General features: G+C 42.4%; 1 protein-coding gene across 1 annotated transcript in view; it reads right to left on the reverse strand.

Annotated features, from left to right (window-relative positions):
• Positions 1-6601: 6601 nt before the first annotated feature.
• LOC138214234 (TANK-binding kinase 1-binding protein 1-like) overlaps positions 6602-19037 on the reverse strand; it is a 31887-nt gene continuing 19451 nt past the window's right edge. The window contains 6 exon segments of the mRNA XM_069175631.1: positions 6602-9659; positions 15125-15352; positions 15441-15521; positions 18296-18376; positions 18378-18578; positions 18711-18901. Coding sequence (XP_069031732.1) covers positions 9531-9659; positions 15125-15352; positions 15441-15521; positions 18296-18376; positions 18378-18578; positions 18711-18901 — 911 coding nt within the window. The 3' untranslated portion in view covers positions 6602-9530.

Below are 19037 nucleotides of genomic sequence, written 5' to 3' on the forward strand. Positions count from 1 at the left end.
TTCTTTGAAATAAATACTCTATGTACATCAGACATATTTTAGTTATAATCTTTTCTTTCTATAAGCTGTCAAAATACGAGCTTTACATGCCGTTTAATTAATATTAATTTAACACAGGCCGCATGTATGCACGAAAACAAAGGGCAGTCTCCTACAATTGGAAGTGTGTATAAACCTAATTTAACATACAGTATTCCTCATTCCAATAATAAGACCACATTTCCAACAACGCCGGTCACTTCTGTTGTTTTGCGGGTAGCTAGCACGGAGTTTGTTTTGCTGATGAAAGGCGAGGGAGTAGAGCCATGCTCATTCTAAATGAGGTTGGTTTTTTTTTCAAAAGTGATTTTTGTTTGGAAAGACTACTTTATGCCTCAAGACTTGTAGCAGAGCTTCTGCAGAGGAAACTTTTTGTGGAAGAATTGTGGGAATTTTGCAAAATTGAAAGCTCCCGTAATATTGTAGCGATTGCTTGGATTTTTATTTGCATATGTGGTTTAAATAAATTTAAACCAAATTTATTAGCTTTCTCTTGTTCCTGAGGTTCAAATTGCAGTTCAATTAGGTCTCGAGACAAATCTCAACACACTGCAGGAGTCCTACTCGCTTGGAAGGGGAGGGTGAGACCAGGGACGTCTGATGGTTACAATCTGCAGCATCACCACTAGATGCACTAAATCCTACACACTGCTCCTTTAAATGCAATCAATAGGTGGAGCTTCTGGGCTTTGTTTACAGCGCCCCATAGTGATCATTGTGGGAATATGAGATGTGATATGAACAGAGAAATCTGCTTCTGCATATCCCTGGGTACATTATAAATACTTGAATCTTGTACTTGGTACAGTCACATATAGTATATACATATACATAAACAACATATATATGTTAGTACACTTACTGGTGTTCTTGAGTTTTGATGGTGAAGTATTGTCTGAAATCACACATTTCTGTTCTGCACTTACTGGAAATAACTGACATTTGACTGCATCACCCACCAACAACCACCAGCTTCAGTTATTTGACCTAGAAATGCACCAAATAAATATATGCTTTGTTCCAAATGAGGTACTTCCCATAGTACACTAATAAACAGTGTTAAAATTCATGGACTATACAAGTAAGAGCAGTGTTGTTTCAAAACGCACACTGCTGTTCTGCACTTACAGGAAATACCTTCAGCATGTGAACACATCCCCCTTTAAAATATCTACAGCTTTAATTATTTTACCCAGAAATCAGTATGTTTTTGTGTCCTCTGTTTAAGACAATTAATAAACACACTGATTCTTCTGTCCAGCAGCAGCAGTGGAAAAGAAACACTTTTATGTTCAGGAGCAGCTGCAGCTTCTTCAGATGCCTTAATTTGAAAATTCTCTACGTACGGAGCCAAGATGGCGACCGTTTAGGTTGGAAAGTGTCCAGCGTTTCACACTTCTTTTTTGGACCGTTTTGAGTTCATCATGCTGGTACTGGTAGTGTTCTGCATGTTTCTGTGCTGACAGTGTGAACACACTGATGGACTCAAAACAGTGAGTGTTAGTACACAAGAACGCCATTTGGAACACGGGAATACTGATGGCGTCTGTCCAACAGCAGTTCTGGTACTTACCCTGCGTTCCAACAGCCATACTAACATACTATTCAGTACACCAGAAAAAATAGTTAGTATGTCCCAGTACTTACTATGTTAAACGTAGGATGCCAAAAGAACCAGGATGACCTACTACATCCGGTCGTATTTTGTGCTTTTTATGCAGACTCCTGATGTTACTGAACATGAAACTGCAGTTGTGAAGCGTTTAATGTGACATTCCTGAAATCATTACCTTCGATCCATTTTTTATTTTTACTATTTTCCTAAAACATTCAATATCCGACAAGCAGAATTAGTGGGTGGGTCGGGACATTGGATTTTTGGGGGTGCACACAGACAGATAGGACAATGCTGGAATGGCTTCAGCTAAAATTAGACTTGTGAACCCCACATAACATCTCTGGAAAGACCTGAAGATGGCAATTCACAGATATAACCTGGTGAAGCTTGAGAGAATCTGTAGGACGAATAGGAAAGACCAAAATCCAGATGTACAAAGTCTGTAAAGGTTTACCCAAGAAGAACCGAAGCTCTCCCTAATGCCAAAGGGCCTCCTACAACATACTGAATTAAAGGTTTCAGTACTTTTACAAATGAGGGATTTTTAATAAATTTGCAAAAAAAATGTAAAAAATGTTTTCACTTTACCATTGTGGTTTATAGTGTAGATCAATGCAGAAAATGGAAATTTTATCAATACAACATGTGTGCAAAGACAAGATTTCTGAAAATATATATCAATGCAGATTTGAAATCACATGGGAGAAAAAAACAAGCTCATCCTAGTTCAGCAGCTGTGTTGATGGAGTAAATGTTTAATGGTCTGAACTTTATATAACACTTGATCACCTCAGCAGTCTCAAAGCACTTTACACTGTTTCCCATTCACACACTAACGGTGCAGCAATGACATGCAAGGTGCTCCAGGTTCAGTGTCTTGCCCAAAGACACTTTGGCATGTGGACAGGAGGAACTAGAAATCAAACCGCCAACCCTTTGGTTGATGGGCAATCCCCTCTACCATCTGAGCTACTGCTGCTGAACTGTAATAACTGAAGAAAAGCAGCTACTCAGCATCGAGTAAAAAAAACCCCAAAAAACTCTATTTATATTACGTTCAACATTAGAATTTAAAAAAGAAAAGAAAACGCATCACCTTCTTCCCAAGAGGTTTTCCTGGAGAGGTTATGGTGTAAAAAATTCTACCATTTTCATGCATAAAATGGTTTCTCATGTTATAGCCCTATAACCTATTATGTCTATTGTTTGTACGATATAGCAGTTCAATTGGTGACATTGAACATGTACGTTGTCGATGTACACTGGTGCACCTGCACTTCAAATCAATGTTTTATATTTTTAGTTTGGGACAAGACAAAACTTGAAATGAAAAGTACTCCACTGTGTTTGTATTAATTAATTTTCTGACTGCAGTGTTGAGAAGATGTGATCTGGACAGAACAAGTTAGAGTCGAAGGTGTTTCCAGGGGCGGTGGGGACAGCTTTCCATCCAGCAGTGTTTGTCTTTGCAGATGATGTCAATTCCTTCTTCTGAATCGAGTGGCCGACATTCAAACAAGCGCAGAATATCTGAATTAAAGTATCATAATGGTTTCTGATCTGTTCTTGCTGTCTCTGAGATTTCTGCCTCCATCCCAACACGACCTGTGTTTGTGGCCATTGTGGTGTCTTCAGCCAGACATCCTTATCCTCATCCTCATCCTCATCCTTACCTTGATCCTTTTTCTCATCCTTATCCTCATCCTCTTCCCTTTATCCTCATCCTCATCCTTTTCCTCATCCTTATCCTCATCCTCTTCCCTCTATCCTCATCCTCATCCTCATCCTTTTCCTCATCCTCTTCCTCATCCTTACCTTGATCCTTTTTCTCATCCTTATCCTCATCCTCTTCCCTCTATCCTCATCCTCATCCTCATCCTTTTCCTCATCCTCTTCCTCTTCCTCATCCTTATACTCATCCTTATCCTCATCCTCTTCCCTTTATCCTCATCCTCATCCTCATCCTTTTCCTCATCCTCTTCCTCTTCCTCATCCTTATACTCATCCTCATCCTCTTCCTCTACCTCCTCCTTATCCTGAGCCTCTTCCTCCTCCTCCTCGTCCTTATCCTCATCTTCATCCTCTTCCTTTTCCTCATGCTTATTCTCATCCTAATCCTCATCCTCATCATTTTACTCTTCCTCATCATTTTCCTCATCCTCATCCTTATCGTATGTTAGGTGTTGTCTCAGTTCTTACTAAAAGTTGCTCTAGCAGCTGTGAAAACTTTAAAGAGTTGTAGAGTAAGGAAAACTCAGCCGCTGTTGTTTAGTGACGAGTGACAGTTTTTTATTTCACCAATCTAATGTGCATTTTATGCACATCTGAACTTGTTGTCATTTTGAAATGTGCAACATGTCAGAAACATCTCAACAACTAATAGAAGACTTGCTATTAAGATTTCATTCATACATCGATGGTGCCCAGAAGATGAATAAGCACGTTGGTGCTGTCCTGAGCTTCCCTGCCACACTGCCCACAGGTAAAATGTTGCTTATTTACATTAATTCTCATTGTCACTATGAAATATTATAATTTTAATCACTTAAAAAGATCTGATAACTTTTTCCCTTGCGTGATCATTAGACCACAATTTAAGTTTATTTAATATTTTGCTTTATAACTTAATACCTGCAAAAGTAATATCTAGCTCATTAGCCTCAGCTGTTTTTCTTGGTGTTTGGTGCTTATTAACATGCTGAATTAATATAGTAAACATTGTACTTACAAAACATCAGCATGCTAGCTGGAGAGAGAGTTTTCCTCTTGTACTCACACAGATTATTTGATTTATGCTTTAATTTAGTGGGTAAAGGTAACAAATCACAGTACCTTTTTTATCCAAGACCCCCACATTTTTATTCTTAGGGTCCCAAGTCCATATCACAACCCAACTAAGCTGCCTTTCAAATATATCTCCCCTGTACATTTTACATTTGCTTACTTTAGCAATGTGTTTGCTCAGATCGACATTTCTCTCCTTCTGACCTGTGTGGGGCTCGAGACGAATCCTCAGTAGAAAGTAATGCCAATACAAACTGCGCACAGTAATGTCTGCTAACCCAAAGCAACACTGGTTTTATGAAGAAAAGTTAATGCTTAATTTTTTTCAATGTCATTTTTTGTTGATGTGATACTAAACTGAGGAAACTCCGTTAATATCAAAATCTCACACAAACCAACAAAACTGAAACCAAATTGAATTTCTGAGTCATTCTTTATAGATAGTAGTTAGACAAAAAAATACCAAGGTCCACTTACAAGCTTCATCAAAATCGTTGAACCATATCATCTAGCCATCATATTACACATTTGAACATCAGATGAAATGATCAAAAGCACGGGAACAAGCTTGAAAAAAAACCCTTCAGTTTGGATTGTTTTGTCAGATTAAACAAAAATGATGCGCATCGCTCAACAGCACTAGAGATAAACCAGAGCATATGTGATGTGTGTGTCGCAGCTAATGCTCCACTGGTATCTACCTGTTCTGGGAGAGGAGGTGGACATGGTGGAGGAGTACAAGTACCTGGTGTCTCCATGACAACAGACTGAACTGGAAGACCAACATCAACGCTGTCTACAAGAAGGGGACGAGTCGACTCTTTATCTTGAGGAAACTTCGATCCTTCAATGTGTGCAGCGAGATGTTGGAGATGTTCTACCATCTGTTGTGACCAGTGAACTGTACTTCTAGTAGTCTGCTGGGGGGGAGAGGTGGGGGGGGGGGGCATTGGAGCCGGAGACACCAACAGACTTAACAAACTGGTGAAGAAGGCCGGCTCTGGACGCTGAACAAACTATTATCCATATTGGATAATTCTGACCACCCTCTCCACCTGCTGCAGGGACAGAGGAGGACATTCTCCAAAAGACTCCTCCAGCTGCTGTCACAAGGACAGATACAGGAGATCATTCCAGATACAAGAGATCATTCCTGATACAGGAGATCATTCCTGATTCCAGATACAGGAGATCATTCCAGATACAGGAGATCATTCCTGATACAGGAGATCATTCCTGATTCCAGATGCAGGAGATCATTCCAGATACAGGAGATCATTTCTGATACAGGAGATCATTCCTGATACAGGAGATCATTCCTGATTCCAGATACAGGAGATCATTCCAGATACAGGAGATCATTCCTGATACAGGAGATCATTCCTGATTCCAGATACAGGAGATCATTCCTGATACAGGAGATCATTCCTGGTACAGGAGATCATTCCAGATACAGGAGATCATTCCAGATACAGGAGATCATTCCTGATTCCAGATACAGGAGATCATTCCAGATATAGGAGATCATTCCAGATACAGGAGATCATTCCTGATACAGGAGATCATTCCTGATACAGGAGATCATTCCTGATTCCAGATACAGGAGATCATTCCTGATACAGGAGATCATTCCAGATACAGGAGATCATTCCTGATACAGGAGATCATTCCAGATACAGGAGATCATTCCTGATACAGGAGATCATTCCAGATACAGGAGATCATTCCTGATACAGGAGATCATTCCAGATACAGGAGATCATTCCTGATACAGGAGATCATTCCAGATACAGGAGATCATTCCTGATTCCAGATACAGGAGATCATTCCAGATACAGGAGATCATTCCTGATACAGGAGATCATTCCTGATACAGGAGATCATTCCAGATACAGGAGATCATTCCAGATACAGGAGATCATTCCTGATTCCAGATACAGGAGATCATTCCTGATACAGGAGATCATCCCTGCCCACCGCAATAAGTCTGTACAATAACTCACCTCTGGCAAAATCCATCACAGTACAATAACACTGTTGACTGTGTTTCTTGGTTTGTTTGTATCTAATATAATATACATATATATATATATATATATATATATATATATATATATATACTGTACTGTATATATCGATATATATATGTTGACTGTGTTTCTTGGTTTGTTTGTATATAATATATATATATATATATATAATGTACTGTATATACTGTGCATTTTATATTTTATATTTTTTACTGCTATTTACTGCTATTTTATTGCTTTTCTATTATTCTATTCTATTATTTTATTCTATTATTTCTATTATTATCTTATTGCTTCTGTATGCTGCTGTAGCAAAAAAATGTCCCCTCGGGGATGAATAAAGTAACTACCTACCTACCTACCTACCTACCTTACACAAGTGTGTGTACACAAACGACATTAGACACTCAAAGGGGACAAACTGTGACCAGTGTTTCCACCCTAAAAGGCGAACTTCAGAAGGACTTGGCTTGCTGAAATATTTCCGAGGCTTTCAGACTTAGTTTGGCTTTCATTTGTAAAACACCAGCAACTGAGAGTCACAATCGCTGTCTAGTTTCTCAAAATGAGTTCATGTCTTTCCACCACGTGATCACAGACACGATGTAAGTTCAGAATGTTGTGGTGGCTGATTATGACTTTTTACTGTAGTTTCAATACAACAAGGGACACGTTTCCGTGTAAACTCGAGTGTGGAATGTTTCAAGTTTAAAAATGTTGTGAAATGAAAGAGTAAAATATGTGTTGATTGAAAGGATCATTCCAGTGTATTTCCCATTAATGTGTATATTGTGGTGCTACGTGTAATACTAGCTTTGCAGTCCTCATCTGTTTTTTACGACCTGTTGTTTCTCCGAGTCTTTACAACACTGTCAGTCAGCCTTTCAAAAAAAAGGTTGTTTTCAAGCCTCATATGTCCCAATTTCATAATTGTAAGAGTAATTATTACTTATGAGTTACTTGTGAGTATTCCTACTATCCTATTATCCTATGATTAGGTATTATTATTAGGTAATCTCAAAACACTTCAATGAAAAATTATAACTATCCCATAATAATTAGAACTTCTGCTATAATCATAAGATGTCAGGCCATGATTATAGATACATAGTCAGAATTTGCAGATTCTACAGTATCTAGCATTATCATATGCTCTCTCTTATTTATAACTTTCAAACAACTGTCATAAAGTTTTGTGAGAAACTTTTCCATGATTATGCGATTATGATAGTCATGAAAATCAGATTAATCATCAAGTCTTAAAATTACAGCGTTGCAAATACTCCCTTAATCATGAGAGCAAAAGTGAGAACATGTTTAATGATATACATTATGTAAATGGTCTGTGCTTGTATAGTTTTATCACCTTTCGGTCGCAAAGCTCTTTAACATGTTTTCCATTCACCCATTCACACATTAATGAGACAGATCACCATGCACGGTGCTGCCATCAGGAGAACATTCATGATGGTACAACATCGGGAGCAACTTAGGGTTCAGTGTCTTTCTCAAAGACACTTAGACATATGGACAGGAGGAGCTGGGGATTGAACCACCAACCTTCTGATTAGTGTTCAACCCACTCTACCGTCTGAGCCACAGCCTCCCTATGTGCTAACATTTAACTGAGAAATGCAAAGAATTGCATCGTAAAGTTTGAAATATCTTTGATTATAAGAAAGGTATTATAAAGAAGTAGGTAAATAGATGAATTTGGGATAACTTTTTATTATGAGATTGTAGCATAATAATAAAAGCAATGTCCACAATTTAAGATATAAAATCACAATTGTGACATAGCTTTCAGTATAATCATACATTTAGAGATGCCATGACTCCATCTTAAAGTTGTTCAAAACTATAAAAAAAAACAACTATATAATATAGTTTGTCATTATTACAACAGGACAAAATAATTATTAAAAATCTTTTAATTTATAATCATGAGATACTAATGTTTCCATAACCATTAAATACTGGGCTATAATTATATTATGGTAAGTAAGTATGAGAAAAAAAAGAAGTCATAATCTGAAAAACAAAGTTGGCTAGATGGGGATCCACTGGTAACTGTTTTACTCAAAGCAAAGGTAGTGGCTCAAACCAGACACTTACATTTCTACACCAGAAGATGGCAGTAGCAGCACTTTCTCATTTATCACATTTTGGGAGAATTGGACACGTTTGAGTTCAATGTAACTACACCAGCAGTAGATTAGTCCCATTTACTCTCGTCAATGCTCTGGTATATTTCCTGTATCCTTTCAACTCTTTCCTGGCTTGGTCAACTGAGTGATTTACATATTTTAATACGAGCTATTGCAACTGTAGCCAAGAACAAGCATATATTTCTTTCTACTGTTTTCTTGAATTTTGCCTCAGAATAGCGAAGTGTTTGTCTCAGACTCAGAACTTTGAATATTGTCATTTTGATCCTCCACAGCATGAGAGCAGTAACATGTGGTTTTATGCATGTTGAGACGTGAAAACAACACAAGTGCTTCAGGCAGTGTGCGTCGGATGATTCCAGGGTTTCTTCTGTCTCCAGGGCTGATGTCAGACCAGCATATGTGCTCCTGTCTATGTTTGGATTTCACACAGATACGGCACTGTTGTCGTGTTCAACATTTACCATTTCTTCTATGTACAAATGGCTAGTTTGGTTGAGAAAAGAGGAAACCGCACTTGATACAGAATTGTGGATATGGTGTGAGAAAATATCTGGCAATATATCTAGTGTGTCGTTGGTGAAAAAAAATTATGAGGTTTACCAGGAAATGAAAAACACACCTGGAGGATAAAAGAAAGACTTGTTCTGTAAATGCAAAGTGGCTGGTTTAATTTCACAGTCTGGTTGGAATGGAACAAAATAGTACTCCTTGAGCAAGGCATGTTAACCCCCATACTAGAAGGCAATAGTAGAATCGAATGAGTTCCGTGAGCAGCGCTGAAAGATGCATGCAGCTTCATCAAACCATTCCTGGATAAGACTTTAAATAGAAACCCATCAAGATAAGCTTGGTTCCCATATCAGCTAAAAATGCTTGGTAAAAAAAAAGTCAAATCTTGCTGTTTTCCAAGTGGGAGTCGATGTGTTTGATGAGGGCGTCGTCAGGGTAACCAGTTGGGAAGGTGAGCTGACACAGAGGACAGCTTCGAACAGCACTTTCATCTGACTCCATCCACAACTACAGACAGAGGAAAACAAAAGTTTCAAATGGATGAACTTCCCATTACAGCAACATCCCACAAGCCACTGTAATGACCAAAACGTGAACAAGCTTTGTCGTTCTCTCTATTAGAGGATGCCCGAGATGGATCTGATATATACAGATATATATGATCTGAGTGTACAACATGGTCTTCTAGAAATGAGTTTTAAAAAATTGGGATCATCTTTCGTCTACAGACTTGATTGTGTTATGTTTACGAGAACCACTGTACCAACATGACTCTCTAAAATCAGTGTTACATAATGGCTTGTTTCTAGATTTACTGTTGCTAGGCTAGCAACTGCTTTCAGTAGGTTTACGGAGAGTCCTTCAGAGTTTCTGCAGGGTCTGGTTACGTGTTTTGCTGCCACAGAGAAAATAAGCATGCTGCATGTATACAACTTTATTGCAGAAATTAACCATATGCGCCCATAAAGAACAAATGCTACCTGTTAGGGAAAAGGATTCAAAGTGTTTTAAAAGCTTGACAAGAGAGAGCATACAAATTACTAAAATTTGTGTTTTACACCTTGCTATATTTAAGGTTTTACTTATTGGAGAGAACAGACTTCAGTAATGAGGACTCTCTTCTTGGATTAATGGTATTCCCAACAAGATTAGTGTAAAAGTATTTTTGACAATCACCTTTATGACTGTAGACCATTCAGTCAGCTGCCTGTCTGAAAACTGTGAGCAGTGTTATGGTTTTAGTCTTTCTTCCCTTCAATTATTCAGTTTATCACTTGGACCACTCTCCTCAATCTTTCTTTCTCTCTATGTCGTGACGCCCACCTCACCTGCAATCAGCCCATATACTGGGGAGTTTATCTACTCCCAGTCTGCCAACACTAGTTTCTGGATCATAACTCTTTATCTCTTGGAACTTAACCTTAGTTGAGTGCCTTTTCCTCATCAGAATATGTCATCATTGTATCCTGCCCACCCTTTGGACTCTTGTTTCTCCTGTCCCCTTGGTATTGTGTTCACCTGCCAAGCCTTTGTTAATTTAACAATTTGGTGTGAGTAAGAACCTCTGTTTGCTTCAACCTGCCTTAGTGTCATGGATATGACTTGTATCTTTGGACCCTGCAGCCACTGGACTCCAAAGGCAGGAGCTTGAAGGGGTGAAACGCTTGCATCGCATTTGTTGCATCCTGCTGTAGACCTCGGGTGAATTTTTAAATCTATTGGAGCAGCCTTTGACCATTGATGTTGAGCACCAAAACTCTATCACTGCTGCCGTCATTGGAATAATTTAAATTCCCTTAACTCAAGTATAAACTGAAGGCGAAGAGGAGGAAATATAAACCAGCGGTACCGGCGATCTTAATGGGGAACGTGAGATCGTTGGCCAATAAGACGGACGAGATCGGCGCGCTGGTAAAGACCCAGAGGGAATACCGGGAGTGCAACATCATGTGTTTCACTGAGACATGGCTGCACTCACATTTCCCAGACCACAGCACGGCCGTACCCAGCTTCAGGACTGTTCCCGGCTTCAGGACAGTTCCCGGCTTCAGGACCGTTCCCTGCTTCAGGACTGTACCCGGCTTCAGGACAGTTCCCGGCTTCAGGCCAGTTCCTGGCTTCAGGACCGTTCCCGGCTTCAGGACCGTTCCCTGCTTCAGGACCGTTCCCGGCTTCAGGACCGTTCCCTGCTTCAGGACCGTTCACGGCTTCAGGCCAGTTCCCGGCTTCAGGACCGTTCCCGGCTTCAGGACTGTTCCCGGCTTCAGGACCGTTCCCTGCTTCAGGACTGTACCTGGCTTCAGGACCGTTCCCTGCTTCAGTAGCGTTCCCTGCTTCAGGACCGTTCCCGGCTTCAGGACAGTTCGGGTGGACAGAGACGTTGTGCAGAGCGGTAAGAAGAAGGTGGAGGGATTGCAGTCTATGTGAACGAGAGGTGGTGTAATCCCGACCATGTGTGTGTGAAGGAACGTTTCTGTAGCCCGGACATTGAACTTCTAGCCGTGGGGATGCGCCTGCATTATTTGCCGAGGGAGTTCTCGTCCGCCATTGTTATCGCTGTGTACATTCCTCCATCAGCTGACGCAGAGGCAGCAGTGGACACCATCTACTCCACTGTGTCCAGACTTCAGACTCAGCATCCCGGTGCATTTTTGTTAGTTACTGGATACTTTAACCAGTCGGGATAAAGTACTGCCAACTTTGCACCAGTATGTTAACTGCCCCACCCGGAACAATAAAACTCTGGACCTACTGGATGCTAATGCCATGGATGCATACAGTACTACTGCCCTTCCCCCCTTGGTAGATCAGATCACAACCTGGTCCTGCTGACTCCCAAGTATGTTCCTCTGGTACAGAGGCAGCCTGTAACCACCAGGACTGTGAGGAGGTGGGCACAGGAGGCTAAAGACGCCCTGCAGGACTGCTTTGAGTCCACGGACTGGGATGTGCTGTGTGGACCACATGGGGAGGACATCAACAGCAGGACGGACTGTATCACAGAATACATCAAATTCTGTGAACACACCACCGTACCATCCCGGACTGTACACTGCTTCCCCAACAATAAGCCGTGGATCACCAGTGACCTGAAGGTGCTTCTTAATAAGAAGAAAGCAGCCTTCAGGTCTGGGGACAGGGAGGTGATCAGGAGAGTGCAGCACGACCTGAAGGAGAAGCTCAGGGAGGTCAAAGACTCCTACAGGAGGAAGCTGGAGGCCACACTCCAGCAGAACAACGTGAGGGAGGTGTGGTCCGGTATGAAGGAGATTACTGGGTTCAAGGGGAGAGAGAGACAACCAGGGGGAACCTGGAGAGGAACAACCAGGGGGAACCTGGAGAGGAACAATCAGGGGGAACCTGGAGAGGAACAACCAGGGGGAACCTGGAGAGGGCCAATGAGCTAAACTGTTTCTTCAACAGGTTTAGTTCACCACTCTCATCTGTCTCCTCCACACCTTACACCTCCCAAACACCTCTGCTGCCTCCCCCCTCCTCCCCTCTGCCCCCCCTGGTGAGCTGCATAGACACAGAGCCCTCAACTTCAAAGGGCTCTTCCACCATCGATGCCATGACCCCTCTCCCCCCCCTTTCTGTGACGACTGGCCAGGTTAGGAGACAGCTGGAGAGACTCCACCAGTGCAAGGCTGCAGGACCTGATGGCATCGGCCCCGTGGTCCTGAAGACCTGTGCTGTCCAGCTGGCTGAGGTCCTACAACACCTCTTCAACCTGAGCCTGAAGCAGGAGGAGGTCCCGGTGCTGTGGAAGACGTCCTGCCTGGTTCCTGTACCGAAGAAGACGACTCCATCTGGCCTCAATGACTACCGACCGGTTGCCCTCACATCTCATGTGATGAAGGTGCTGGAGAGGCTGGTCTTGGCCCACCTCAGGCCGCTGGTGAAATCTTCACTGGACCCTCTGCAATTTGCGTACCAGCCTCATGTGGGAGTGGACGACGCCATCATCTACCTGCTGCAATGAGCTCAGTCTCACCTGGATGGAACCGGTGACTCTGTGAGAATCACTTTCTTTGATTTCTCCAGTGCATTCAACACCATCCAACCACTGCTGCTGAGTGAGAAGCTGCAGGTGGCGGGGTGGACACGTCCACCGTCTCCTGGATCACTGACTACCTGACAGGCAGACCACAGTTTGTCCGTCTGGGCAGTGTGCTGTCTGATACGGTGGTCAGTGGTACTGGAGCTCCTCAGGGAACTGTTCTGTCTCCTTCCTGTTCACCTTCTACACCACTGACTTCCAGAACAACTCAGAGTCAAGACATCTGCAGAAGTTCTCTGATGACTCTGCAGTGGTAGGATGTATAAGGGATGGACGGGAGGAGGAGTCAGTGGTCGGTGTATAAGGGATGGGCGGGAGGACGAGTACAGGGCAGTAGTGGAGGACTTTGTGGAGTGGGCTGGTAGAAATCACCTCCTTCTGTACGTGGCCAAGACCAGAGAGATGGTGGTCGACTTCAGGAGGAAAACGACGGCTCCACAACCGCTGAGAGTTCTGGGAGAGGAGGTGGACATGGTGGAGGAGTACAAGTACCTGGTGTCTCCATGACAACAGACTGAACTGGAAGACCAACATCAACGCTGTCTATAAGAAGGAGATGAGTCGACTCTTTTTCTTGAAGAAACTCCGATCTTTCAATGTGTACAGCGAGATGTTTGAGATGTTCTACCATCTGTTGTGGCCAGTGCATTGTACTTCTCTGTGGTCTGCTGGGGGGGGGGGGGAGAGTTGGTGGGGGGGGGGAGCATTGGAGCCAGCGACACCAACAGACTTAACAAACTGGTTAAGAAGGCCGGCTCCATCATTGGCTGCAATCTGGACAGCCTGGAAAAGGTGGTGGAGAGGAGGACGCTGAGGAAACTATTATCCATATTGGATAATCCTGACCACCCTCTCCACCTGCTGCAGGGACAGAGGAGGACGTTCTCCAATAGACTCCTCCAGCTCCGCTGTCACAAGGACAGATACAGGAGATCATTCCAGATACAGGAGATCATTCCAGATACAGGAGATCATTCCTGATACAGGAGATCATTCCTGAATGATACAGGAGATCATTCCAGATACAGGAGATCATTCCTGATACAGGAGATCATTCTTAATACAGGAGCTCATTCCTGATACAGGAGATCATTCCTGATACAGAATATCATTCCAGATACAGGAGATCATTCCAGATACAGGAGATCATTCCTGATACAGGAGATCATTCCTGAATGATACAGGAGATCATTCCAGATACAGGAGATCATTCCAGATACAGGAGATCATTCCTGATACAGGAGCTCATTCCTGATACAGGAGATCATTCCAGATACAGGAGATCATTCCAGATACAGGAGATCATTCCTAATACAGGAGCTCATTCCAGATACAGGAGATCATTCCTAATACAGGAGCTCATTCCAGATACAGGAGATCATTCCTGATACAGGAGATCATTCCTGTCCACTGCAATAAGACTGTACAATAACTCACCCCTGGCAAAATCCATCACACAACAATAACACTGTTGACTGTGTTTCTTGTTTGTTTAAATATTTAAAAAAATACATATATACTGTACTGTATATACTGTGCATTTTTATATTTAATAGTTTTTTACTGTTATTTTATTGCTTTTCTGTATCTATAAATGCTGCTGTAGCGAAAGAATTTCCCCTTGGGGATTAATAAAGTAACTACCTACCTACTTACCCACCTATAAATTCATAAAAGATTAAGAAAAAAACGACTAATGTAGCTCCATGTCTGGTGTGGATGTAATTTGGCGACTACTTTTTAATATACACAATCTTAAATTTGCTTATACATTTCTATTTCCAGTACAAAGTGGTGTTTGGTTGTCTGTTGTGTGTGGTTTTGTGCTCCTGCAGTGAGCCTATTTACCCACCAGCACTGCAGAGAATATTTTAGTATCTTTATGTAATTTCCATCATTGTTTTCCACTCACATTAATAGATGGCCATGACTGAGCATGCTCAGTGTTTATGAAGGGAGGCAGATGGCAGGAGAGGGTGGCAGGGCCCTCAGGGGCGGAGAAAGATGGATGCTGGGGCTGTTTCCTAGGAGATGGAAAAGAGGGGTGTAGAGGTTGTGCCCTCGGTGACAACGAGCCTATTCCAATTGCACCAAGTGTCCGAGGCGGGCTGGCAGACGGCGACAGATACGTGCATACATCCTGTAAATTTAGAAAATTGTCTTCAAATAATAAGAAATTGCTTTAAATCCAAACGAAGAGTCACAAATATCAGCATCACTGTCATCACCTCTTCATCTTCGGAGGACTGTGGTGGTGTCACCAGTGGGGTGGGCTCAGGTGAGTCAGCAAGGTGACAAAAGTGGTGAACCTGGTGAACGAGTGGCAGGACAGAGGAAATAGTGCAGTTTAAAGAATTATAGAGTAGCAGCTGTTGCTAAACAGCCACTCCAACAACTTTGATCTCTTCCTTTTATTAAGTGGGTGAAGGATGATGTCATGTCCACCCAAAAACTGTGCAGGTGTCAATGAAAAAACTCTATAAACATATTTTTAGGCCTCTCCTGAACACAGCATTATTTGACTTGAGGTGTTTGAGGTGAAGCACGCATTGTCCAGAGTTTTGCAGCATTACATTCCTTTTCTACACAAGGTATTACATATTCTTCCAAGCCTTGAAACACTGGTGTGTCTGTCTACCTTCTTCCCCTGACTGTTTGCTTTCAGGAAATCTAAGCAACACTCAACTGCTCCTGACAAATCAGTGGCACCTGATGAGGCTAATGAGGTCCCTCCTCCAACTCCCTCCCTCTCACTCGGCCAGGGAGGGAGGAGCAGAGTCTACCCACACCGCATTATTTGTAATCTTATCTTAATAAATGTAATATTTGGTTTACCCAATTTTCCTTCTTGCTATATGTTGCTGCCCTTGTGCTGGGGTGGCAACATTTAGGGGCTTGTCTGGGATAGACTTTTGGCACACAGCTACATATTTTGGGCTATTTTCCTAGATTTTGTAAACTTTTTTAATTGAGGTCACCTCCCTAATGTGGTGTGGTGGCATGTAGCCTGTCACTTTTTTGTTTACTACAGAGTAGAGCAAGTTATTGTTGACTTTAGGAGTAAACCCTGGTAAGTTAGGTGCTGACTGAACAGTTGAAGTGATCTCTCAGTTCTTCCCTCAGCTCACTATTTTATAATTTTGCCTCTTTTGTTTTGAGGTAATCCTGGGTGGGGACACTAGTCCCTGTTGCTGGTATGCTGTACAGTGTTTATAGTCTAGTTTGGCTGGTGGTGTAGTGCAATACTTTGCCTCGAGCCTGGTACGCCTCACTGAAGAGGGTTAGGCATAGAATTGTTTTCTGGTCACCTGTGAGGCTGGGATTTACTTTTTGAAAGCGCTTTGTTTGTAATAATGGAGATATGCAGTACTTTCTTTAAATTACGTGTTTGCATGCACATGATGGCTGTCTTGCGTATACTGCGTCTGTTTGGATGATTGGTTTTGCACGTCCTAAGAAATTAACCCAACGCATCCACAAGATCCAACATACACATGACCGATAAGGGCGGTGTTGGGGCAGTATGAAGATGTGACGGGGTCAAGGACCCAAGAAACAAAATGGAAACAAGTCTGAGACTGTTACGTCCATGCACAGCGGAAAATGCTGAAAAACAGAGTGGGGACGGAGCCGACGACGTGTTTTGTCCCCTTGTCATACCAGAATCACCAAAGTAGTGACCCTCTCCATTGTCACCGTGGTTATTGTTTACAGCAGGCAGATCAGGATGTTCTAATGGTATTATTGTTTCACCGGTGTGCCCTCTGATGGAGTCCTCCAGTAACACACATAGTACGTAGTCAGGTATATGAACAAATACGTTCACAACGCAAACAACAGCAGGTACTTGTATATCTCTGACCTAAGATGACAGTGTTCACTGTGCTTTTGTGGTCAGGAGAGGAAAGGTGCTGGTTTAAGCTGTTGTGTTGACTGTGTGCAACTTAGCAGTTTAGGTACCTGTTGCTTTGTTACTTGAATAGTTTTGAGTACGAACTTTGTGTCAGAGCACAGTTGTCCATTTTGTTGCATGCATCATAACACATGCACCCTAGCCCTAACCACCAGGCAATTAAGCTGCCTATCTGAATTTGTGTGTTACTTGTGGAGTGAAGTGCTATTGTGGTAATTTAAGTTGTCTTCTGATAGGTAAAGTGTTTGCATGGAGAGAGCTTTGTCTTGTCGTTACGTGTATAGTTTTACTACTTTGTTCAGACACTTTGTGGTGTGTATCAGCACACGATAATGTAGAAATTGTCATTTCAGTGTTTGTGGTCCCCGTGCCTTTAAGAAAGCTCCTGGTTGAGACAATATGTAACATACTTGTATGTTGGTATGTCTGTGAAAGTAAAGTACATTTTATATCTGTTTCTCTTAAAATGCAACATGGGAACCATCATTATTCATTGGAACAACAATGTGTGAGCAGATGCCTCCTCCAGGACCAAGATGGTGTTACTGCAACTTTGTTGCTGAAAAATTGGATGCCTAGTTAATTCATTCATTTTAGGACATAATTTGTTCTTTGAATTTAATTTAATTACTGAATATAATATTTGTTTAATAAGTTTTTCTTCTTTCTTAATGTTGCTGCCCTAAAGCCAGGATCGTAACAGTAGCACTTAACTGTCCTCTGAACTCTACATGTGTCTAAGTTGGCTGTTAGAGTGACATTTAGCACATTTTAGCAGAGTTTTAAGGCATTTTAGTGTCCGAGCAACTGGTAGTTAACAAAATCAGATATCCTTGCTCACTTAAGCCTTATTTCAATGTGCTGACAATCAGAAATTTAAGGCATACTTCACATTTGAAAATGTGCATGTACATGCGCATGTACATATGGTTGTAATGTTTACATTTCCATATTCTTGTGGTGTTTAGGAGGTATTCTTATTATAGCATGTTAGCACACAAACATTTGCTAATTACCTTTGAACCCACCTGATTCACCAGTACTAGTATGAATCAGATAAATAAACCCTGAGAAAATATCAGATAATCAAAGTCATTTTCTACAAGCATGAGGCAAGTAAGACTGTTAACAATGAGGAAAGTCACTGACCAAATAAAAGCGCCGTCTCACCTCAGCAGCCAGAGGGAAGGCCCGGTCCAGAGCACAGTGATGAGGACTGCTGCTCAGACTACTGCCCCCCCCCCCTCTCTCTTCCCCGTCCTCCGCCTCGCTCTCCTCCAGCTCCATGAGCTGACGCAGGTCTGACCACGCCCACCAAGGAAGTGCGTAGCTGAAGTTTGGCTTGGCTGTAGGCGTTTGTGTCCCCGAGGAGAGGCCGAGGCTTGGGGAGAGTGGACACTGGGTCTCTCATCATGCGAGCTGTGGGCCTCTGGATAGCTGACGGCTCAGACACCTTGGGAAAGGAGAGGAGGAGGTCCAAAGGTCAAGTGACATCTCTGCACAGTAGTCGATTTCACTGTAAAGTGACACAAAAGAGATGGTCCACCTGTCCCACTAATTCCCACCAAAACATGTGTAGCCTCACCTCTGAGTAACTACGGCGACCCTGGAACTTTGCTCGTAAACGGTTGCTGGTTGACTGATGTGAGTAGGAGGCGGGGCCATCACTTGCGGACAGAGGAGGTGAGGGAGTGGGGAGGAGCCTGTCGGGTGAGAGCGAGGGGTGTTGGGGAGAGGTGGGAGAGTTGAACTGTGGAGCCGTAGGAGGATGACAGACTGAAGGACAAAGAGAGAAAAGGAGAAACCGGTAAATAGATTTAGGCTGTCAATCATTCAGTCATTACACAATATACAGTTATCAACCCACAGCTGGTTACACAAGTTGAAAACTGACGCATTAACTCAGGACGTT

This window comes from Embiotoca jacksoni, unplaced genomic scaffold (assembly GCF_022577435.1).
Source record: "Embiotoca jacksoni isolate LCO1_2020_lvr unplaced genomic scaffold, fEmbJac1.0.p SCAF_69, whole genome shotgun sequence".
NCBI classification, from domain to species: Eukaryota; Metazoa; Chordata; class Actinopteri; family Embiotocidae; genus Embiotoca; species Embiotoca jacksoni.